Below are 24,224 nucleotides of genomic sequence, written 5' to 3'. Positions count from 1 at the left end.
ATTCATGTAATACAGAAGATTATCGCACACTCCAGTGGAGCAGACGGTAACGGCTGCTGTGTAAGCTGAGGTTCCCCCCGTAATTTTGATGTTGTTGTTCTATTTCTGTTACATCCTGTATACTACACCACAAAACATTCGGTCTATTCACATAAAACATCACGCCTGCTGTCGAAGAGGAGGCTTTGCGGCAGGTACCAGTGCCTATAACTTTGACACTCTGTAGCGTCATTGGATGATGCTTCGAGACACAGGTTTCTAAACTTATTTTGTTCCTCAAGAAACATTCTACATCCCCTCAAAGTTTGCTGGTGAAAAATATATTCTTTGTAGCAGCAACAAGAAGCAAGGCATCAACAGTAGAAAGAACACCAACAACAAACAACACAACAGCAGCAAACGGAACATATCTTATCAAAAAGTGGTGCAACACAAAGAAGTGGAAAGCTCTGACATATTTAGCAAGTCGTGGAACATGTATAGGAAAGACAGATTAGAGACTATATGAGGGAGATTGTTTACTGTAGTTGACAAAAATATTGTCTCTATTGAGATCAAAGTTGGTGTGACAGTGAAGTCATCTAGTCACGTATAACAGGTGTAGGTGAAACTAAGTTAATTGTCGGATGTTTTTACCAGCCACCCGATTCCACTGTGACATTCTAGAGTCATTCAAAGAAAGTCTACAGTCAGTAGCGCAGAAATACCCAGATCATGCAATACTGTTGTAGGTGACTTTAACCTGCCAAGTATAGACTGGGATGTCTATGGATTCATTGGGGGAGGGGGGTACAGACAGACAGTCATGGGAAATACTTTTGAACACATTTTCTGAAAATTCTCTTGAGCAGCTAGCTCAGCAGCCCACACGCAATGGAAATATCTGACCCTTGTAGCTACAAATAGGCTGAACGTTATTGACAAGGTCAGTATAGAAACAGGGATTAATGATCATGTCATTACAGAAAATATGATTATGATATTTGATAAATCAGACAAGAAGGCAAAGAGTGTGTTTGGGCTCGACATTGCATATACGCAGTTATTAACATCTCACTTAGGCAGTGAATCGGCATCACTTAGTTCCAATAACATGGATGCAGAGGAATTATGGGCAAAGTTTAAGCTAATTGTAAATCAAGGTCTTGCCTAGTAAGTGAATAAAGTATGGAAAAGACCCACCATGGTTTAATAACGAAATTCGGCAGATGCTGAGGAAGCAGAAGCTGTTGCACTCTAGGTTCCAAAGGGGACATACAAATGACAACAAGCAAAGGTTAGTAGAGATTCACGCATCTGTGAAAAGATCTGTGTGCGAAGCATACAATAACTACCACTGTCAAACATTTGTAAAAGATCTGGCAGACAACCTGGGAAAATTCTGGTCATACATAAACTCACTATGCGGGGCTAAGGCTTCCATTCACTCCCTCGTTGACCAGTCTGGTGTGGCAGTAGGAGATAGCAAAATGAAAGCCAAAGTTTTACATTTCACATTCACGAGATCGTTCACACAAGAGAACGGTACAAAGATACCATCATTTGACCATCAGGCAGACTCCCATATGAAAGACATAGAAATAAGTGTACCTTGTGTAGAGAAATAACTGAAAGATTTGAAACCAAATAAATCACCAGGTCCAGATGGAATCCCAGTTAGATTTCAAAAAGAGTACCCTATGGCATTAGCCCCGTGGCTAGCTTGCATTTACTGTGCATACCTCACCCAGCACAAAGTCCCAAGCAACAGGAAAAAAGTGCAGGTGACTCTAGTATATAAGAAAGATAAAAGAACTAATCTTCAAAATTACAGACCAATATCCCTAACTTCTGTTTGCTGCTGAATCCTTGAACATAATCTCAGTTTGAATGTAATAAATTTTCTTGACACTAAGAAGCTTATGTCCATGAATTAGCATGGTTTTAGAAAGCATTGCTCTTGCAAAACTCAGCTTGTCATTTTCTCATATGATATACTGAGATCTATGGATGAAGGGCAACAGGCTGTTCCATATTTCTAGATTTTCAGAAAGCATCTGACACTGTGCCCCATTGCAGGCTATTAATGAAGGTACGAGCATATGGAATAAGTTCACAGATATGCGAGTGGCTCAAGAGCTTTTTAAATAACAGAACTCAGTATGTTGTCCTCAATGGCGAGTGTTCATCAGAGACAAGAATATCTTCAGGAGTGCCACAGTGTGATAGGATTGCTGTTGTTCTTTATATACTAAATGATTTCGTGGACAGGGTGGGCAGCAATCTGCTGTCGTTTGTTGATGCCATAGTGTACGGTAAGGTGTGTAAATTGAGTGACTGTAGGATGATACAAGACGACTTAGACAAAAATTCCAGTTGGTGTGATGAATAGCAGCTAGCTCTAAATGTAGGGAAATGTAAGTCAATGCGTGTGTGGGGGGGGGGGGGGGGGGAGACTGTAATGTTTGGTTATATATTACTACTGTCCTGCTTGACATAGTCAAGTCGTTTAAATATCTGGGCGTAATGCTGCAAAGCGATATGAGGTGAAATGAACATGTGAAAATTGGTAGGGAAGGCAAATGGTCAACTTTGGTTTATTGTGAGAATTTTAGGAAAGAGAGGTTCATTTGTAAAGGATACCGCATATAGGACACTGCTATGACCTATTCTTGAGTACCGCGCGAATGTTTGGGATCCGCACCAGGTCGGATTAAAGGAAGACATCAAAGCAATTAAGAGGTGGGCAGCTAGATTCATTATTGGTAGGTTTGAACAACATTTAAGTGGTATGGAAATGCTTCAGGAACTCAAATGGGAACCCCTGGGGGGAAGGCAAAGTTCTTTTTGAGAAACACTATTGAGAAAATTTAGAGAAACGGCATCTGAAACTGACTGCCAAACAATTCTACTGCTGCCAACATACACTGCGCTTAAGGACCACAAAGATAAGATACAGAGGTGTACAGAGACATGCTTTTGCATGCTCTGCACAGAGTCATTATTATAAGCCACATCTACATATCAAAAAGAAAAGGAAACCATTCAAAAACAGTTCTGTTATGCTCACATATCAAGAAACTTTAATTTAGTATATTGACATGAGTGAATAGCAATGAACTTATCCTTTTATTATGCTGATTCGACAGTAGTTCACCCTTTGTTTGGGCATACGTAGAAGCATTCACTCAAGTTAAAAAATTTGCAAAGCTGTATCAACAAATAATTGTTAAGATACTATGGTAGAGTTTACTGATAGCCGACTCTTGCGCCAATATAAAAACAAGGTAAAGATTAAGCTAACTACATAACTACTATCACCATCATTTCTCAACTATTTGTGTGTATAATTATAACCTGGGGAAAGACAAAACAATAGTGCTGTTATTGTGGTTTCACCTATCCCAATTTCAATAAGTAAGATAATGGTAGAATAATTCATGAAACAGACACGAGTAAAAGCGGCCAGAATATCCATCAGGTATAATTGACGTACTAGTGAACGAGAAAATGATGTAAGTCTAATGGAACAAAAATAACGCTTTCTTTAGATATCGCTGCTATTCTCGCAACTGAATACACAATATTAACAACACAAAGAGTGATGCACCATTTATGTAACAGGTATTGCATTTTTACTTGACTTTAAATCATAGGAAACAAATGTTTTACTTACAGTTGAATGATTTTGCTAAAGATGTTATCGAACCGAAGCTCTCCTAGGGAAGATATCCTTGTTTCACCGCCACATTTCAGCTTCAGGCCGTCTTCCGTTGTGAATGGAGGTACTTGCACATGGAGTTTCGAACATCGACATAATGTTCCACAAACTGATACGTTCTGGAAACAATTAAATTCTCTTGCTCCAATCAATAAAAGCAGCAAAAGCCACAAACAAAGCCTTTCCTCGATAACGAAAGTCATTTCGTCCTTTGTTTACAATTGACAACAACTTTGTTGATGCACTTTAGAAACATGACTAACGATTCTTAACAATGAATTCATCATCGTATGGTAATGAGACTTCTTGTAAGAGTCACCGGGTTTGTAAATAATATTTTGTAGCCTGGAGAGCGACATTTTAGCATCTTTTGTAACGACTACATACCGTTCACATTTCAAAACAATGACAGTTCGGGTGACAAAAATTCTGGTTATGTGGGAGTATCATTTAAGTACCTCATCTTTATTGTTCGTTCATTCTGAGTTTGAGCCCATACTTCAAGTGCTTTCCACACTGTAAACATTTTCTTGACACTGAACTTACTTTTTCTCACAAACGCACTGTATGTCAGCAAAACAACTCATGTTGACAGCCGATATGTTACCTAAACTGAAAATATCAAAGATATAAGTATCACACAGCTTGGAACAAAGAGGTTATCTTCTAATTTGAAAGTTGCTTGTGTAGTATAAAGATACGACTTGAATTTTACTTCTCTACACTGAACGACATTCGCTGTGAAATTATTCAACGTTAAATTAATTCAAATTGATTTTACAATAAGACAATGACCTTCGCAGTTTCTCTGAGTTTCGCAGTTGCGCTCAGTGTGCTATCTTCAGCAAAGAAATTGCGAGGTGAAAGCAATGTGTGAAGTTTTAAAAACATGAAATGGAAAAATATCAGGGGACATGTGATAAAATGAATTTTCTTTCTTTTCACACAATTTCATAAGTGTCAAGAATTCCACCCCAAAACTAATTTCACACGATTTTTCCTTGCCATTGGCATTATCGATGACGTGTATTTTAACTGTGAGAAAGGGCTAAGGTTAAGGGATGCGTGTCTTAACGCGTAATTAAGTTTGTCAGTGAGTATCATTTACGGCAGATAAAAAGTGAAATAGTGTACCGCGTATGATGCTCCGGAACATTATTTCACAGCATTCTGTGTTGTTTTTTGCGTTAACTGTGCTGTGGCCAGGATGTTTACCAAGTGTTGACTTCTTCGGTGAGCAACAAATTTGAATGTTTACGAATTGGGTTATTCAGACTGCAGTAGGAAATATTTAGTTGTGTTACACCATTATTTGCAAATAGGTGTTCTGGTTGTCTGATGGCATTGGAATTATTTTCCAGTTGAAAGTACGGGTCCTCTCCTCGAAAATCTCGATAATTTTGACTTTGACATTTTCTTTGAAGTTATTGAACCAGAGGAATTGGCTTATACATACAAAATACGCCCAGCGAAAGATTTTGGCATCCCACTGGTAAGCAGTAAATTTTGTCGCCGGCGTAAAAGCCAAATATCTTCAGACAGAAGCAAAGTAGAATGAGAATGCACCTTTTCTTTCATGATTTCATTTTGTATATTTACATTTAGTTCCTTTCTGTTATACCTTAGGAAATGTTTTGATAACTTTCTCCAAGGAACGCATCAAATTTCGGATCATAATCTTTTTTTTTTTATTTTTTTTTTTTTTATAAAGAAATTGTTATTGACATTTAATCCATAACCTGTCCTAATCCTATTCGATTATTGACAATCGCGCACAGAAATTAGCATTTTTATGTTTAAAATTAGTTGTATTAAATTTTTAAGTTCAAGTCATCAGAACAATCATCTTTAAACATACCGTGTAGGATCTCAACAACCATTAACACGTGTTAAAACATAAATCACGTGAAACACATACAGAAACTTACTAAATATCATCTTCCAACTTGTTAAATTACAGTCAAAATCAAACAGTATAATTCTTTTTTGATATGAATTCAGTTAGTGCTGAAAGAACTTGCACATAGTTCTCAATGACAAATAGCAATGTTTCTTGGGGACAGGGTGGCAGTGAACTCAACTGCCAAAAAATTGTTTCCCTCAGCTTTATAGTTGCTGTGAACATTTTCCTTATGTTTGTAAAACTATAGTCTTCAGGTTATTATAACAATTACAGTATTGTATAATGCCTATTTCTTCAGGAACATTGTGGAAACTCAGTTGCGGGCTTGGCACATTTGTCTTTACCTTCATCACTTGTGCTCAACTATTGTATTCAAGGCAAGAGTCATGATTTTGATACCATTTGAACTACACAAAGATCAGGTAGAATATTTTATTTGTAGGATAATGTACACAAGTGATTTATAGTACATGTTTAATGACTGTTAGCCATTTATTTTCTAATGATCAATCTTTTGAATACTTTTATCCCATAAATAAAATGTATGTCATTACACCTTTCAAATAGTAATTCATATTAGCAGCACACTTTGCTGCAGAGTGAAAATTTTATTGTGGAAACATCCCTCAGGCTGTGGCTACCTATGTCTCCGCAATATCCTTTCTTCCAGGACTGTTGGTCTTGCTACTTTTGTAGAGTGCTTGCCTGTGAAAGGCAAAGATCCTGAGTTCAAGGCTCGGCCTGTCACACAGTTTAGTCTGCTAGGAAATTTCGATACAAATATGGCTTGAGAGAGGGTGTGGGAAATTACTACCCAATCTACTTTTCTCCTGTTTTTTCAAAAGTGTTCCAAAAAGTTGTTGCTAAACAGGTTGGCGTACAAAAAAATTTCATACAAAAGTTAAATGTAATTGCAAAAAGATCAGTGTGGTTCGCATAAAAACAAAACTACTACGTAAGTGGTTAATAGCTTTGTGGAAAACAATGGCTGCACTTAAAAAAATTAAAAAAGTGGCAGGAGTTTTCTGTGGACTTATAAAAGGCATTTGATGGTGTGAACCAGTCTCCACTACACTGTGAACTAGAAACTATGGAAAGTGTTTTAGAGTAGATCAGCTGATGTTTGTGAAACAGAAAGCAGTGGATTAATGTAGTCTCAAATAATGGATATCATTTCTCCAAAAGTATTTCATCAGGTGCCCCACAAGGTTCAATTCTGGATCCAGTTGTTTTCCTCTTCTGTGTAAATAACTTGCTTGCAAATTCTCTTGCAACACTATTCATAGATGGTACCATGGTGTTGATCGAAGTAGAACATATGGAGCAGTCACCACCAAACTTCATAAATACTTTAAATAATTTAGACACTGTTTCATTTAAATGACTTAGAAGTAAACTTTGAAGAAATCCAAATTGTGCTGTTTAGGACTAAATAATCACAAACAAATAAGCTTCAAATTATTCATAAAATCAGGAGCTGCAGGAAACAGATCACAACAAATTCCTTGGATATGTCTAGATAAAAATCTGTCCTGAGGCACTTACAAACTGCCAAATAAACTAAGTAGTTTAGTGTGTGCAATCCCTGGTTGTTTGTATTGAACAAACATGAGAACGAGAAAGATTGTGTACCATTTATGTTTTAAATCAGTTTCAAGATACAGATTTATTTTGGGGGAAAATGCAAGTAACATGTCAAAACTACTAACTATACAGAAAAAACAATTAGAAATGTGTGGGCTTTAAGATTTTCCAAGCGTAGGGAGATTTAGAATATTTCTCAGCTGTGTGGCATCATCCAGAAGGTGTGATATTTTGACAAGCCAACTTTTGGCATATTCAGTCTTCCCTGGTGACTGACGGACTTCTGCTGGGTACTACTTCTATATCCGTCATGCTGCCTGTGGCCCCTAGCTGGCTGCTGTGGGTGCAGACCTGGTGCAATGCTAGGGGAAACACCACCAGGACTCAATCTGCTGCCCCCATTTCCCGTACCGCTGGATGGAGGTCTCTGCTGGTTTGGCAACAGTAAATCCTTGTCTTCTTCAGTTGCCTTGACAGGAGTGGATTTCCACAAAGATTGCCACTGTGCTTTGACCATGCTCAAGGCTGGGACCCAGGCCATGTTTAATTGAAAACTGCTGTCTTTGTTTATAAGTTCCTCGTGCAGCCAGATCTCTGCAGCCTCTTTCAGAGTGCAGTCCAGATGGTGTTAGACTGTTGCAACAACTTGATGCTGTAGTAATCCTTACCATGTCCCTGGGTGATGGAGTGCTCTGCCACAGCAGACTTTGTCAACTGTTTGTTGTCTGTGTCACTTTTATACTCACTGGATCTCCCCTGTAATGTCCTGATAGTCTGGCCTACATACACTTTTGTACAGTCAAGAAATGCAGTAGAATCCTGGTTTCTGGAGACTTACATCATCCTTTACTGATCCCAGGAAGGCTTGCATTTTGGATGCAAGGTGGAATGTGCACTTGACATTATGTTTTTGTAGTATTCTTCGGATTTTTGCTGATTTGTTCCTGACATATGGGATAATCACTATTGCAACAGGTTTCTCATCATCCACAGCAGGCTGTGGCCTTGGCTTCTTGGGTCTTATGGCATCTTGTACCTGGAAGTTACACCATAAGCATAATGTCAAGTGTGTGTTCTGCTGACCAGCCAATGCAAAAGCCTTGTTGGGATCAGCCAAGGATGACCTAGGACCCCGGAGACAGATACTACACCACATTTCTTAAAAATGCAATAAATGAATGTAGTCCAGACTATCCGAATGGTACAGGGGAGATGCACTGCTCATAAATGCCACCCAGACAGTCCACAAAGTTCACTGTGGCAGGGCACTGTATCTCCAAAGGACATGTGATGAATTACTATGGCAGCAAGTTGTTGCAACAGGCTTATCACCTTCTGGAACTGCATTGGTAAAAGAGTCTGGAGAGATTCAGCTACATGAGAAACTTATAAATAAAGACAACCAATTTCTAGGCATGACAAGACATGTGTCTTAACATTAAACATGGTCAAGCAAAGTAGGAGTCCACTTGGAAATCCACTCCTGTGATGGCAACTAAAGAAGATGAGGATGAGGACATATTGTTGCCACGCCAACAGAAACCTGCATCTGATGGTGGTAGATTTAAAGGTGGCACCCAACAGAAGTGAGTCAGCCATCAGGAACCTCTGAAGATGACAAGATGTCAGCTTTCCGAAATATTGTGCCTTTGATTTTGGCTGACACAGCTCCCTCACCTCACTCCATTTTATTATTTTTGTACAACTGTTTTACCTATCTTCTCCCCCCCCCCCCCCCCCCCCTCCCCTCTCTCTCTCTCTCTCTCTCTCTCTCATTTGATGGTATGTGGTGTGTTTCCAGAATGAAAAAAATTTCAGCAATCAAGTAATCATCATATAGATGAGGAGTGATGTTGTTCGTAACTTATAATGCCGATATTTATATTAAGAATATGAATGCCGATGTTTTTTCCCTTCAGACTGTCTTCATATTACACACATTTTTAATGGTTTTCAGTAATTGTAGAAGTGCTTTGCGACAGTATAAGGTCAGGGATTGTTTCCTTACCCTGTACGTGTTCATTTCAGTCTCCAGATAGATTCCCTTGATGCTTTTTCTTGATACGTCACTTCAGATGCAAATCTTCGTTCCATCTTGTGCTATTATTAGTCTGAGAGGTCGACAGGAGCATCCGATCCAACGCGTCGGCTATGACCTGTGACGTAAGGGTGTTGTGGTGTGACGGCGCGGAGTTTGGTTTGTGCGTGTGGCGTGTTTCTAGATGTCGTTGTGTTGTGGTTTGTTGTGCGTTCTGGTGGTGTGTTCAGGGTTTTCGTTTGTGTGGTGTAATGGGCTCAGTTTGCTCTTGCTCATTATCCAGAATTGTTCGAGTGTCGGCTGTGTTTGTAGTGGAATTCGTTTCAGTGAGTTAATGATTTTGTGTTGTTCGCTGTGTCGTATGGTAATTTTAGTAAAATTAATCGATTGTTGTTTTTGTTCAGTAATGGATATGAAGGGTAAAATTAACAGTGCACATCTGAGGGATATGATGGGGAACACTCCTTTGGGACTGATCAAGTTTTTGCAGCTTTTTGGTTTAATTGCTGAGGTTGTGAAATGCTCTATTTGTGGCGAAGAAATGAAGTTGGCTAAAGTTCCGGCGTCTCGGACTAGGGAAGGTTATATGTGGCTCTGTCGAAAAGACGACATTTGGTGTTCCATATGGCGCGGTTCCTGGTTCGAGAAGTCTAGGTTGGGCATGCACGAGATTGTACTGGTGACTTATCATTTTTGTTATAGATCCCCACACAGCTTTTGCGCGCATGAGACTGGTGTGAGTGAGAGGAGTGTGCTTGATTGGTTTTCTTTTTGCCGTGAAGTGTGTTCTGAGTTCATTAAGTACAGGGATAAGCTTGGGGGGAGGGGGGGGTTGTGGAGGTGGACGTGGACAAGTCGCAGTTTGGGAAAAGGAAGTAGGGGGGGGGGGGGGTAAGTCTGTGGTTGGTCTCTGGGTGTGGGGGGCTGTTGTTCCGGGAGGTGGGTGTTCTGGATGTGTTTTTAGGGTTGTGGAAGGGAGGTCTAAGGCAGAATCAGTGGGGTTAATTGAGGAGTACATAGAACCGGGGTCCACAGTAGTTTCAGATGCATTTTCTTCATATAGGGGGTTGGGTGAGAGGTTGATTCCATCATTTAGTCCTTAACCATAGTTTAGAGTTCAAAAATTATGAGACAGGGGCTTGCACAAATACAATAGAGGGGATGTGGGGGGCTGTTAAATCAGTTCTTGGGAGGGGGAAGAGGTGCTCTTCCAACCTTCAGTCTCATTTAGATGAGTACTGTTGGCGGAAGAGCGTCCCTGAGGGCTATTGTGTTTTTCGCATTTTTTTAAGGGCTGTTAGTAAAATGTATAGGCGGAAAGTGGTTGGTTAGGGTGGTTTGGGTAGGTGGGTGGGTGGCTGTGGCTCAGGGTGGGGTGGGTGGTTTCTTTCGTGTTTGTGAGGGGGGGGGGGGGGAGTGTGTTGGTTTGTGTTTTAGTTGTGGAGGATCTATTTTGTTGAAGTTTTTGTTGAGTTGTAGTGTATGATTGAGATTTTTTTATGTTGCATTTGGTTTTTGTTTATAGTTTTTTTTTTTATTTTGGGGTGAGGGGGAAGGTTGGGTTTGTTGGAGGAGGGAGGGGGTTGAGGTGTGGATGGGTCGGGTCTTTCTTTTGGTTGAGTATTTTTTTCTTTTTTGTGCTAAGTTTTTATTTTTTTGTTTTTAGTTTGTGTGTTGGGGTCAAGGGAAGTGTTTTATTGAAATGTGTGGCTGTGAATGTGAGTATTGGTATCGGGAGATGTATTTGAGCTACATAAGTCAAGGGAAGTGTTTGATCCTAATTTATGGGATCGGGAGCTGCTGTTGAGCTATATAGGTCAAGGGAAGTGTTCGATCTCAACGTGTGGCTGTGAATGTTGGTATTGGTATCGGGAGATGTTTTTGAGCTACATAGGTCAAGGGAAGTGTTTGATCCTAATTTATGGGATCGGGAGTTGCTGTTGAGCTATATAGGTCAAGGGAAGCTATCGATCCCAATTTATGAGATCGGGTGCTGCTATTGTGCTATGTAGGTCAAGGGAAGTGTTCGATCCCAATTTATGGGATCGGGAGCTGCTGTTGAGCTATATAGGTCGAGGAAAGTGTCTGGTTCCAGATGATATTGTGTTTAGTGGTATTTGGGGATTTTTGTGATGTGTGTTTTTTTTTTTTTTTTTTTTTTTTTTTTTTTTTTTTTTTTTTTTTTTTTTTTTTTTGTATGGGGGTGGGTGTCTAAATTTGTTTATATTTAGTTTGTCCCCACCCAAAAAAACCCCATTTCCCACACTTGTCCTGTTAGTGTCATTAGGCTTTTTGTGGAACATGTGTATGTTTGTTTTTCGATGTATTTTCGTCTTCATAATGTGTACATAACGACTTTATATGTGCCATATTGGAATCGTGGTGATATTGTGGGTCAAAGCAGACGGGTGGAATCGGACGCTTCCGTATTTCCAATCTCAGAAGTGGAATTACCAGTGCAGCTTAAGAATGAGGTTTGGTACTCAACATTAAGTTTAACTGGCAGTGTGATTTCATGTAGGTTCTGTAGTAATGCAAATGTGTTACAGTGGTCGGAGATGGTTTTATAGTAAGCTTTGTGCTATCTATAAACTTTTCCTTTTACATTTATCCTTCAACATTTAGTTTAATATCAATTAGGACATCATTACAAAAAACAGTCTGTGTCATTGTGGTTATATGTGAAAATTGAAAACACAATTGACTAGGCTTGTTTTAACAAATGCCAAAACTCTCATCTTTAAATTTGAAAATCTGTTTCTGAAATACTTGAAATTAATCATCTTCGAGGCAGACCAAATGTGGACTCTTCCACAGTTTGATATGGTCACTTGTTTTGCGGCCAGCCGCTGTGGCCGAGCGGTTCGAGGCATTTCAGTCTGGAACTGCACTGCTGCTTCAGTCGCAGGTTCGAATCTTGCCTCAGGCATGGATGTGTGTTACGTCCTTAGGTTAGTTAGGTTTAAGTAGTTCTAAGTCTAGATGACTGATGACCTCAGATGTTAAGACCCATAGTGCTTAGGGCCATTTTGAACTTGATTTGCACCTGGAACAATTGAGTAATGTCAGAAACTCTCAGCAAAAATCAAAATGTGAAGAGCATCTGTGCTGTGCCACTATGTAAACATTTTCCCCTCAACTCTGCATTATCTGTTCTTGACCTTCCAGCAAGTTAGCTTGAACAATTGCTTGTTTTGTGTTTATTTAGACATTTTTTTCTGGTCACTTAATGTTGTTAGTTTAATAATAGTTTATTGCTCATCACATTTCATATCCTTTTTGCCGCTGTCAACATATAGTAAATAGAGTTAACAGTTGTAGCGTATGCTCTTTATGTTGCCATCACATCTGATTTATGTGATTATTGTTTCAGAATGAATCCTTTGCTGGCCAGGGGGTGGACCTGGTTCTTGTTTATCCAGCTACTGGTTGCGGCTGGCCGTCAAACGCTGAAGAAATAGAAGGAAATGTGGCTTTGGTGGAAAGAGGGTAGGAAATAAATAGTCAAATGATAATAGAATCTGCATTTTTATAAAATGATTGTATTTATCCATATTAACAGATTAAAAATTCATCATAAATATATAGTGGTAAATTGTAATGAGTTTTGAAGCCACAGTACTATAAACTAAGTAATTCTCCTTGCCCCTCCTGCCCTTAACTTTAGTATTCAGTTTTACTCTTTTTAAAAAAGAATAGAAACTTTATTGGCTTTCCGTATACTTCACAGAGAATTGGCTTTGTAGTGCGTCCCATACATTAAAAATGTAGTAATGATTATTTTGCATAAATATGTATGTACAAAACAAGTAGATACATATGAAAGAATATGTACAATAGTGTCATACATAATTGTGCTTTATCTTAAGTATGCATGCACAAAACAATGCAAATAATCTATCTGTGCTGGTGCAGTACAGTCAAACACATACAGACATAGTACTAATGTAGTTATCATCAAAAACAATCAATTATTGACAAAATTATTTAATTGGATAGATAAAAAAGCTACTCACCAAGCAACGGCAGAACATACACATAAAAAATGGTTGTAATTGGGAAGCTTTTGGAGCCAGTGGCTCCTTCTTCAAGCAGAAGGGTTGAAAAGGAAGAAAGAGGGGTGAAGGAAAAGGACTGGAGAGATCTAGGAAAAGGGGTAGATTTAGGGAAAGTCACCCAGAACTGCAGGTCAGGGGAGACTTCTTGTATGGAATGAGAAGGAAAGACTGATTGTAGGGGACTGCGTTGGACAAGATAAGAAAACCTGAGAACTTAAAGGTGGAAGGCAGGGTAATATGCAGACGTCTTGCATGAGTTAATAAGCTAAGTGTGTTGTATGTAACGGGAGGGAGATGGTGAAAAATGGACAGGAAAGACAATGAAAGATGTAGAAAACTAAACCGGAGTGAAGCACAGAGTAGTTACAGTGAAGAAATGCTGAGGTGGAAGAAATTAACGTAAAGGGAGATGGGTGCAGAAGGAGAGTAGGGTCTGACAAGAATATTGCGGAGACTTGGAGGACAATGGAAAGCTACTCTAGGAGTGGTGAGAAAAATTTCAGACAGAATAGATCTCATTTCTGGGCATGATTTTAGGAAGTCATGGCCCTGTCGAATTAGTCGATTAACACATTCCAGACCAGGATGATACTGAGTCACCAATGGTGTGGTCCGGAGCGGTTTTTTGGAGGGATCAGCAGTACCAGGATTGGATGTGATGGTCCCGGAAATCTGCTTTTTAATTAGGCTGGTGGCGTAATTATGTGCAGTGAAGGCTGAGATAAGAATGGTGGCGTATTACTGTAAAGAGTCTGCATCAGAGCAAATATGTTTTCCTTGGATGCCAATGCTGTATGGGAGGGAATGTTTGACATGGAAAGTATGTCGACTGTCAAAATGTAAGTACTGTTGGTTGTTGGTAGGTTTAATGTGGACGGAAGTGTGTAGCTGGCCTTTGGTGAGGACGAGATCAACATCAAGGAAAGTGGCATGGGATTTGGAATAGGAGCATATGGAAATTTAATTGGGAGAAGGTATTCAGAGATTCCAGGAATTTTAGCAGGTCAGCCTCATCATGGGTCCATATGGTAAAGATGTCATCAATGTACCTAAACCAAACCAGAGGCTGAAGATTTACAGATCACAGGAAAGTGCCCTCCAAGCGACCCATGAAGAGGTTGGCATAGGAAGGAGCCATCCTGGTTCTCATGGCCATATCCATGGTCTGTTTACATGTCTGCCCCTCAAAGGTAAAGTAGTTGTTGGTAAGTATAAAGTCGATTAAGGTGAGTAGGAAGGATGTCAGGTTTGGAATCAGGTGGGTGCTGACTGAGGAAATGTTCAGCAGCAGACAGACCATGTATGTGGGGAATGTTGGTATAGATGGAGGGGGCACTAGTGGTGACAGTCAAAGTTGAAGCCAACAACTGTAGGATGGCCAGGGTGATAGGGTTTGTGGATCTTTGGACGAAGGTAAAAGGTGGGGGCGTGTGGTTTGAATGGGGTGAGAAGTTCTGTGGATTGAAGTGTTAGTCTTTGTAAGGGGTGTGAGGTTTTAATGTCAAACATTCCCTCCCATACAGCCTTGGCATCAGAGGCAAACATATTCGTTCAGATGCAGACTCTTCACGGCAATACACCACCATTCTCACCTCAACCTTCACTGCACATAATCACCTCACAAGCAGATTTCCCAAGACATCACATCCAATCCTGGTATTTCTGATCCCTCCAAAAAACAGCTTTGGGCCACACCATTGGTGACTCAGTATTATCCTGGTCTGGAATGTGTTAATCAGCTAATTCGAAAGGGCCATGACTTCCTAAAATCAAGCCCTGAAATGAGATCCATTCCATCTGGAATTTTTCCCACCACATCTAGAATAGCTTTTTGTTGCCCTCTCAATCTCTGCAATATTTTTGTCAGACACTACGCTTCTTCTGCACCCATCTTCCAACCCTATGGCTCCTACCCCTGTGAGTCCCTGCTGCAAGACTTGCCCTATGTACCTTCCTACCACCACCTATAATAGTCCTGTAACTGGCAAAACATATTTCTTCCATCTCAGCATGTCTTCACTGTCACTACTCTTTGCTTCACCCCATTTTAGTTTTCTATGTATTTCATTGTCTTTCCCATCTATTTTTCACTGTCTCATACCGTCTCACCATTACATACAATGCATTTAGCTTATTAACTCATGCATATTGTTCACATATTACACTGTCTTCCACCTTTAAGCTCTCAGGTTTTCAAATCTTGTCTGATGCAGTCCCCAACAATCAGTCTTTCCTTCTCATCCTGTAGGTAAGTCTCCCCTGACCCACAGTTGTGGGTGACTTTCCTGAAATCTATCCCATTTCCTAGATCTCTCGAGTCCTTTTCCTTCACACCTCTTCCTTTCTTTTCAACCCTTCTGCCTGAAGGAAGAGCCACTGGATCCAAAAGCTCGCCAATTACAACTGTCTTTTATGTGTGTGTTCTGCCGTCACTTGGTGAGTAGATTTTTTATGTGTGCAATTAAATAATGTAGTTGTCAGCTACTTATTGTGTATCTCTTGTCTCAATGTTAAAAAAGTCATCTGTTGAGTAGCATGATGTACGTTTGAACCACACTTCTGTGATATGCTTGTTCAAGGATAGATGACTCACTGGTAGTTTATAATAGAATTTCAAGGGCGACCAACATTTAATCAATATTTTAAGGGAAAATACCAATATCTGATTATGAATTTAAAGGAGGATTTAGTAGCAGTAAAGTTCAACTGCACAACTATGTCATATTTTCTTGGAATGAGTGACAGTGAAGATATAAATACAAAAAAAGTGGCATATTTTACTTACTTTTTCTCTGTTATGTCATATAGTATCATATTTCGGGGCAACTCCACAAACCGAGAGAAAGTATTTAGAGTGCAAAAGCATGTAATAAATCTCATTTGTGGTGTAGATTCAAAAATGAGTTATATTATGTTTTCTGGCACGTTCTGCACCTCTGAGTATCTCCTCATTTCAGTGTGTGTGTAACTGATAATGAATCTAATGTAATCTAAACAAAACAGTTTGTTTGTTCATTGCATATAATACACAAATATAATCACAATGAAATTTACCAAATTAGCACATATATGTTGTGTGTGTCCTACAAGTATTTAGTTACAGAAGCTGCAGAACTCTGCAGTCATTTATCTTCCTGTGCAGATTTAAAATGCACTTTGCAATCATGATCAGAATTGATTTAATTCATAACCTCAGACTTAATTAGTCTGCTGTTGTTTCTCTGAACAATCCACTTATTGTTCATAAGCAAAAGAACCATTTTGAAGTGTTGTGAAATGTTCTTGTGCTGTGCAAGTCAATTGAGAAATAAATAATGTAATTAACATATTTAAACATAAACACCTCTATAAAATTCTTTCATGAGTCTTTGTTACTTCTGCGCATTATTTGTATGATAGCTGCTAACCGGAATGAGGCGAGTGCATCCGTGTGTTGCCAGTGCTGTCCAAGAAACAAGTAAACATTCTTGCTCCCTCTGCACGCAGAGGCTATGTCAATCTTTATCTGCTCCTTGCATTCCCTTTAGCTAAACTGTCTGCTTTCTGTAGAAGCACAAACTGAAAAAGACTATATGTCGACAGTAATATCGACTATTATATATGAAACTTTTCGAGATTTGTTGGACAGGGAACTTGAACTATTGATAGTACTTTGTGGGATTAATATTTGCAATAGTGATTGTGACAAAATGTATGGGACAAACAGGCAGCCACTAGGGAGCTGAAAGGATTTAAAAATATTGCCGTAATAAGGAGAACCTGTGAAACACAGAAGAGTTGGGCACATTAAAAAGCTCATCAAAGGCTTTCTCCCAAGCTCTAGCAAAATTTTCATTTTCTTTTTGTGTGTGCCTCTCGATGGCTCTACACTTCTACTATTCAGCGAGTGGTCTCCTTTACTCTTAAATTATTTTGATTGTGCCAGAATTGTCTTTACTATCTTTATAGTGTGTAAGTTTTTTTATAAACAAGCAATTCCAGTAATTTAACATGGTTAAGTGTCTCCAGGTTGAAGTAAATTTCTTCTATTTTTATTTTATTTGTAGATAAAAGGTCGGTCCTGCACCACTCATTGCTCATTTATTGTACTACTTTTTTGTACTCTTTCATGGGTGTTGATATTTGGTTCCCTTTTGCTTCAATATGACTGAAATAAAATTTACTCCCTCTATATATATATTCTGTCATCATGTTGCATTTAAAACACCAAGTTTACTTTAATTCTCTTATAACTTATTCCAATAACAAAAAACATAGTCATAACTTGTGACCTCTTTCAAGGTTGCAGCTTAGTTCCCGGTGGTAGGAGGAAATTTATTTGGAAGAAGTCTTGAGAAAACTAAAATTTGACTGAACATATAAAATAAGCTTTAAAATGAAAATTTGGGAGAGGGTTTAAAGTAAAGTAGTTGCTTTAAAAAATATTAAGATCCACAAGAAAATTGAAAAAGAGCTATCAGTTACATAGGAAGGTAAGAGAAAGGTGAGATGGACAAAAAATAAGAAACTATCTGAAGCAGTTTAATTAAAGATAAGTATTTGTAGAACTGTTAAGAGAAAACTTCAATAAAACAGAAAAAAATGACAAAGAGACAGAATCGGGCCAGTGTTTTGCCCCCTGAAGCTAAGTACTGGTCTGCCAGCCTCTCTCCTTATAATTTAATGGCTACCTCAAGTGAATTTTCGTTTTGATACAATGAAAAAAATGACGTGGAGTCATATAGCCGTATAGTTAAACTTACTGTAATACGGACAGCCTAAAGATTTGAGTGTGATTTATATTTGTGTCTCAGATTTCATGAATTTGAGTCAACACACTTTCCTTGGCCAGAAAAGTTCTGCAGGATAACTTGCAAGATTGCCACTCTCCATTCCTTCTTTGTGAGCAGTGATTGGTCCTCATTTATCTTGCATGTATTTTAGACTATAGTTGTGGGTGAAGAAAACAGCAATCAGTTTTTTAGTTGCAGGGAGGCAGAAGAGAGTGATTAGCCTAACCATATCAGACACAAGGAACTAATGGAGACATTAGCTATACTGCAACTGCAAGACACTACACAAAACTTCATAATGTGAAAATAGATGTAGCAAATGAAAATAAATAAATATGTAGATAAATAAATAAATAAACATTCTTTGATACCTTTTGTGGATATCATTTACTTACTGCTGTTTGTCAGCTGACATACTTAATATAATGTATTATCTTTTAACAGAAATGTGTAAGTATTGTTATATAAAGGGCGAGTCAAAAGTCCTTGGACACCTTCATACGTTGGAAGATTAAAGGGAAAATTGGAATGTGATGATGGGAACATAGGTTTGATGTGGGGCCTCAACTTTTGGAGTGAATGTCATTCATGGCCACCATATTGAAATCCACCATTTTGGATTCAAGTCTTTTTTTATAATGGGAAGGGGGGTGTATGACACATCAAATAACACTCGCTTGAGCTCTGGAATTGAGTGGTGTAATTTGTTTTTGTCTATCTTGTACAGTTTAGAGGTTATTAATGTTCAAAGTTGGAAAGTTACCTGCATACCGACTGCTACAACACATGTTCTACTTGTTGTCCATCCCATGCAATGCACAATTGTAGTCACCGCAACCACTCTGACTGCGCACTGAGGAGAGTGTCTCCTGCAATTTAGTCACAGGCGTGGTGTATGTGTTCCTCTAGGTGTCTCAAATCATGGATGCTCTCAGCATACACTGTCTGCTTAAGATGTCCCCATAGATAAAAATCAAGGGGCGATAAGTCAGAGGATCTGGGCGGCCACTCCAGGGGACCACGGCGGCTGATCCACTTCCCTGGCAGTTGTTCCTCCAACCATTCACGGACACCAATGCCATAGTGTGGAGGAGCTCCATTGTGCTGAAAATGAGATGGAAAAATGCCATCAGCGTTCAGGGTGGAAGGGAACACAAGGTCGTGCAGCAGCATCAGATATCCCACTTATCGGTGTGCAATATTCGGACAACGGAGGTTTGGCTTATTCCACATGCTAGGACCACACGACGGATACTTCATTTAAGACTTTTCACAAATGATGCCACAACCGCAGTTGCAGTTTCCTCATTGGTGGCAGTCCTTGGTCACCCACTACGTGCCCTATCATGAACAGAACCCGTCTCCCGGAATTTGGTGATCACGTGAGCCACCGTGCTGTGCGATACCGGTTCTCTGTCTGGGTGCCATCTGTTGTAGTCAGCTGTTATTGTTCGGTATCTGCGTTCCCCTGATATAAGGATGATTTCGATCTTCTGTTCACATGACAGACCCATTTTAGATCGCCTGGAACAAAGAGAGACACGAGTCGGGATCAAGGTAACTTTGAACATTAATAACTTCTAAATTGTGCAAGATAGACAAAAACAAATTACACCACTCAATTCCAGAGCTCAAGCTAGTATTATTTGATGTGTCATGCACCCCACTTCCTAATAAAAAAAATGACTTGAATAAAAAATGGCGGATTTCAAGATGGCGGCCATGAATGACATTCACTCCAAAAGTTGTGGCCCCACGTCTGACCTATGTTCCCATCATCACATTTCAATTTTCCCTTTAATCTTCCAACTTATGAAGGTGTCCAAGGACTTTTGACTCGCCCTGTATTTCTGTAATTGCATTTATACGGGACCATTGTCATAATTTTTTGAGTCGTTAGAAATTATACCAGTTTTGAGATTTAATCAAATTCTACTTAGCAAATGGCAACAAAGTGACATGATGAAAATTTGGGCTGGACAAGAAGCATGTCTGGATGTCCAAGGAGGTTAAGGCAACCGTTCTAGGGAAGTAGAGTCCTGGTCTGACACAAATTTTCAACCTTTACTGTTGATTTATTTCAGTATCTATAGGCAGCTGAAGTTCAGATATCTCGTAATATAGTAAGGAAAGAAATTCCAATTGATAACTAAATAGTAGGTAATTTTCTGTCCAAAGCAAGATTTGAAAGTATCTGACGATAAAGTTTGTTTTATTTTCTTCAGGGAATGCTCTTTTTTGAGCAAAACTATAAAAGCAGAAGAGGCTGGTGCAACAGCAGTGATTATTGCTGATTATGATGAAGAGAATGATGGTGTTTTTATAGAAATGATTGATGACAAGACACATAGGGAAGCTCATATACCAGCTGCTTTCTTATTAGGAAAAAATGGGTGAGTAAACAAATAAAATTTTACTTAGGTTGTGGAAAAAGTGGGAACACAGGAAGCCTTTAATTTTGTTATTAAGGAGGAATAATGTTTTGTTTAATTTACAAAATGATTTTTCTCAGAATCAATATGCTTGGGTCAAATAATATAAAAGATAGTTTTGTTACATATTTTATGATGTCCAGTACTTTGTGTGTGAAAGAATGTGGGAGGAAATGTAAATTCATTTGCCATTTCAAAAACTTAGTTTAAAATTGAGTCATGAGTTGGCCAGGGGAGACTTCATGGAGTTCTAACAGTGGGTAAAGTGGTTATGGATTTGCTCTTTATCGCAGTGAAAGAAGCAAAATTAAGGAAGAAGTTAAAATACTGATGTCCATATACCTGCTGACAGAGTTTTTCATCTGTGGATAATAATGGAATTAACAGAATAACGCATTTATGGTGTATTCAAGATGTCTTGTTACACTTCTGGCACAGAATAGCGGTATCATTTCTAAAACTAGTCTCAAATATCCAACAGTCATCCTGCCTCAGAATTTGGTTTCTGTGAATTGTCGTGTTTAACTCAAACATGTGTTTGTAACTGATTAACATTGGTATAATCTAACAATGGGAATTCATCTTGGAATATAACAGTGTAAGGAAAATAAAGATTCCTACTTACCATTAAAATGACATGTGAAGTTCGAGACAGGTGCAATTGAGACACTTACACATTAGCTCTCGGCCATAGCCTTCATCAGAAAAAGAAAAACATGAATGTTAATTCACACAACCAATGCACACATGACTGCCATCTCCAGCAGCTTGGACCTGAATATAACTATTACACGGAGTGGAAGCAGCAGTCTTGATGAGGCGCGGAAGTGCCTGGGTGGGAGAGGAGAAGAGCAGTGTCATTTGGTGGAGCATGTAGGGACTAGACTGTCAACAGATGTTCCATCAGGAGGCTGTGGGGTAAGGAGATGGGGGGGGGGGGGGCAGCATCTGAATATGACTCCAGTGAATATGTATGACTCTGGCTCACCAGTAATAGTGTGTATTAGAAAATCTTAATGAAGAAACCCATAACTTTTGATCAGGAAAACAAAAGATGATTAGGAATATTATCACTTGTCCCTATCATAAGGTTGCACATGAAAGCAAATGTTCTATTTGGGTTACAACAATCTGTTGGAGTGAAAACTGGACGTGTATTTCTAATCAGGTGGCTAATGCTTTCAAACATGGTCCTGAATCATTCCTGGAGAATGATGGAATGGCCCATCAAGTAAAACCATGAGTGATCTCTTTTTTGAATTTGTCAGGATGATGTGCTATAATGGTTTGTCGAATGAAAGTGCTATTGAGTAGATCACTAGATACTAAACCAACGGTGCAGTGATATATCTTGGAGCTTTCCAAAGCTGTCACTCTTTTGTATTATATCTGTGTGATGATAAACAAAAGATTTGCAACTGTTTATGTGTAATATATTTACAAATATATGCACAATCAAACAGAGTTCAATTTTTCTGTCTTTATAATTTTATTAAAGTTTGCTGTATGACCACAAAAATTTACTACTTGTTTGTTTTGTTTTCTAGGCATGTGATACGAAGGACACTTGAACGTCTGAACAGAAATTATGCTGTGATTAATATACCTGTTAATTTAACATTTATTCCGTTACATGAAACAAATCAGCCTCCTTGGATAAGATGGTAGCTAAATAAATACTCAACAGCTGACCGAACTAGTCATCAAACTTCAGTCGAGTAAAGTCAAGAAGACATTGTTGATATTAACTCCAATAAAATTATTTGTACATTGTTGTCTTTAATAAATATCTGACATTGTTTGCAAACATGATTTCCATTTTAAGACTTACACTTAAGTGGACTTGCTGTCTATGTCTAATGCTCAAACATTTTTTTTGGAGAGAAACGTATTAGTTGTAGTGGCAAAACCGTAGTAGTTATAGGTTAATGAAACAGGAGTCTAACATGTAGCCCTTTTATTATTGGCAGACAGTAACGTGATACATTTGACAGTGTTCATTAATGTGCAAATAAGTGCTGATTGTTTTTGTATTTTTCAGGCATGTGGCACATAGATTAACAAATTCAGCGAAAAAGTTCTTTATATATGTCTTGATTAGCTGTGTGTAGTTAGTGGTCCCACTCTTACAAAGAAATAGAATCTTTCAGTTTTTTCTCTAGGTTACTGTCCAAAAACAATAATAGACTCAACAAGATCTACAATGAAACTCATGAATTTGAGAAAAGAAGTAGAAAAATATTCATTATAGGTTAGACTAAATTGTTTGCTCGAATCTGACATATTAAGGAGTGATTAAACTTGGTGGATGAGGTAGCCAGAATGTCATATGAAAATCAGTGAGTGTGAAGTTGTATCAGGATAAAGAAAATGGTTTGTGTAACTGTTTATGAAGTACCATGCTGTCATAACTTGTAAATTGTTCAACTATTTCAGCTGCTGTTGATTGCTTTATTTAGAGTCATTAAACCAAGATAATCTTGGATCATTACTATTTTTTATCTTTTGAAAGGGTTGATGAACTATAAAATAAAATCGGAACAAACCAGAAAACACAGTAAAACATCTTCAGTCACAGGATTTTTCTCTCTGAAGAAATTATTAATTTGGCATTTATTATGCATGTATAACTTACTTTGCTTTAATTCATATGCTACAAAGTGAGGGCATTTTGCAATTAAATTAAACCATTTAAATGAATGCAAATTCTGAGTCATCCAAAAAGTTCACATTTTATGCCACCAACATACCGAATTATGCAATACCTATTGCACATGGTATCTAGCCATTGTACTTATGTTCATGGTTTTCCATTGCGTATGCATGACTATATCTGGTACAACAGAAAGAAAGGGGAAAAAAGGGGGGAAGGAGGAAGAAACTGAAAAGTTTGTTGACATCGAGCAGTAAATTTTGCCACACTGTGACAGTTGAAAGACTACTATCAACAGTCAATGAAGCTCTGCCACATTGCATTTCAGGTCACTAGGATGATTCTGATGCAAAGAAATAGCACATCCTCCATGCTTTGCAACAGTACTTACTGTATTCCACAGCGAGATATCAGATTTATGTTTGTTTAATGCATAATTTGGGTGACTGCACAGTTTATCAAGTTATTCACTAATATAAAGCAGATTCTCAACAAGTGCTGGTTGTTGTTGATTAGCCACATTTATGGCTTTGGAACGAACATCACCCTGGAAAACAGTAATTCTAAATGAATTTTTAAGATTCTCTGGACTCCTATTTCACCTGCCTTCATTTCATTTCAATAACATCTCACCCAATAAGAGAGAGATCAGTTTCCTCATGATATCATTGTTTCACTCTTTCCTCACTCTCTGAACTTTAGTCAAGCCACCTCCTTACAAAGGCTTCCTCGTGCATGGATGTACACATGAAGTTGTAATCAATCTGCAAATGATTATGCACATTAGAATGACTCAATTAGTCAGACATTGAAATGATAATAAAAGAGCCACAAAGTTTCAATTAGTGGCTCCTTTTCTCCCCTAACGATATATCTGTGACTTTTTTCTCACTTTCCATTCATACTGGCAAAAGAATCTATATGTATCATTGTGTAATGGTTGGGTTTCAGCCTCTGCTGTAATTATCCTCACATTTAAGAAATTTCTTTATTGTATTGGTACTGCTTTGTAGTGTTTTCATGTGCTGTGCAATTACAAGCTTATTAATTATTTGTTTGGTGATCACCCAGCTGTACAGTTTCC

The 24,224-nt window shown here is 38.5% G+C and overlaps 2 protein-coding genes across 4 annotated transcripts in view; one reads left to right on the top strand and one right to left on the bottom strand.

Annotated features, from left to right (window-relative positions):
- LOC126481023 (adhesion G protein-coupled receptor A3) overlaps nt 1-4,294 on the bottom strand; it is a 195,824-nt gene extending 191,530 nt beyond the window's left edge. For both annotated transcript variants that reach the window (XM_050104484.1, XM_050104485.1), the window contains exon 1: nt 3,656-4,294. In XM_050104484.1, the coding sequence (XP_049960441.1) occupies nt 3,656-3,903 (248 nt within the window). In that variant the 5' untranslated portion in view covers nt 3,904-4,294. The remainder of the gene's footprint in view (nt 1-3,655) is intronic.
- Nucleotides 4,295-4,529: 235 nt separating this feature from the next.
- On the top strand, nt 4,530-22,294 carry LOC126481018 (PRADC1-like protein). 2 transcript variants are annotated; one of them, XM_050104477.1, is made up of 5 exons: nt 4,530-4,793; nt 5,902-6,025; nt 12,599-12,714; nt 20,281-20,448; nt 22,035-22,294. In XM_050104477.1, exons 2-5 carry the CDS (start codon nt 5,990-5,992, stop codon nt 22,153-22,155), a joined length of 441 nt encoding a protein of 146 aa, XP_049960434.1. In that variant the 5' UTR covers nt 4,530-4,793; nt 5,902-5,989; the 3' UTR covers nt 22,156-22,294. The 2 variants fall into 2 exon arrangements, with proteins under 2 accessions (XP_049960434.1, XP_049960433.1); XM_050104476.1 differs by lacking the exon at nt 5,902-6,025 and adding an exon at nt 5,062-5,192 and having other exon boundaries at nt 4,530-4,933.
- Nucleotides 22,295-24,224: the final 1,930 nt, after the last annotated feature.

The sequence above is a fragment of the Schistocerca serialis genome, chromosome 5 (assembly GCF_023864345.2).
Source record: "Schistocerca serialis cubense isolate TAMUIC-IGC-003099 chromosome 5, iqSchSeri2.2, whole genome shotgun sequence".
NCBI classification, from domain to species: Eukaryota; Metazoa; Arthropoda; class Insecta; order Orthoptera; family Acrididae; genus Schistocerca; species Schistocerca serialis.
This window is presented reverse-complemented; position numbering and strand designations above follow the sequence as displayed.

Coding starts and splice junctions, on each gene's coding strand:
- LOC126481018 (XM_050104476.1), top strand. CDS start 4,840: ATGATGCTCCGGAACATTATTTCACAGCATTCTGTGTTGTTTTTTGCG. Junction 12,715..20,280: donor GTGGCTTTGGTGGAAAGAGG/GTAGGAAATAAA, acceptor TATTTTCTTCAG/GGAATGCTCTTTTTTGAGCA. Junction 20,449..22,034: donor TTCTTATTAGGAAAAAATGG/GTGAGTAAACAA, acceptor TTTGTTTTCTAG/GCATGTGATACGAAGGACAC.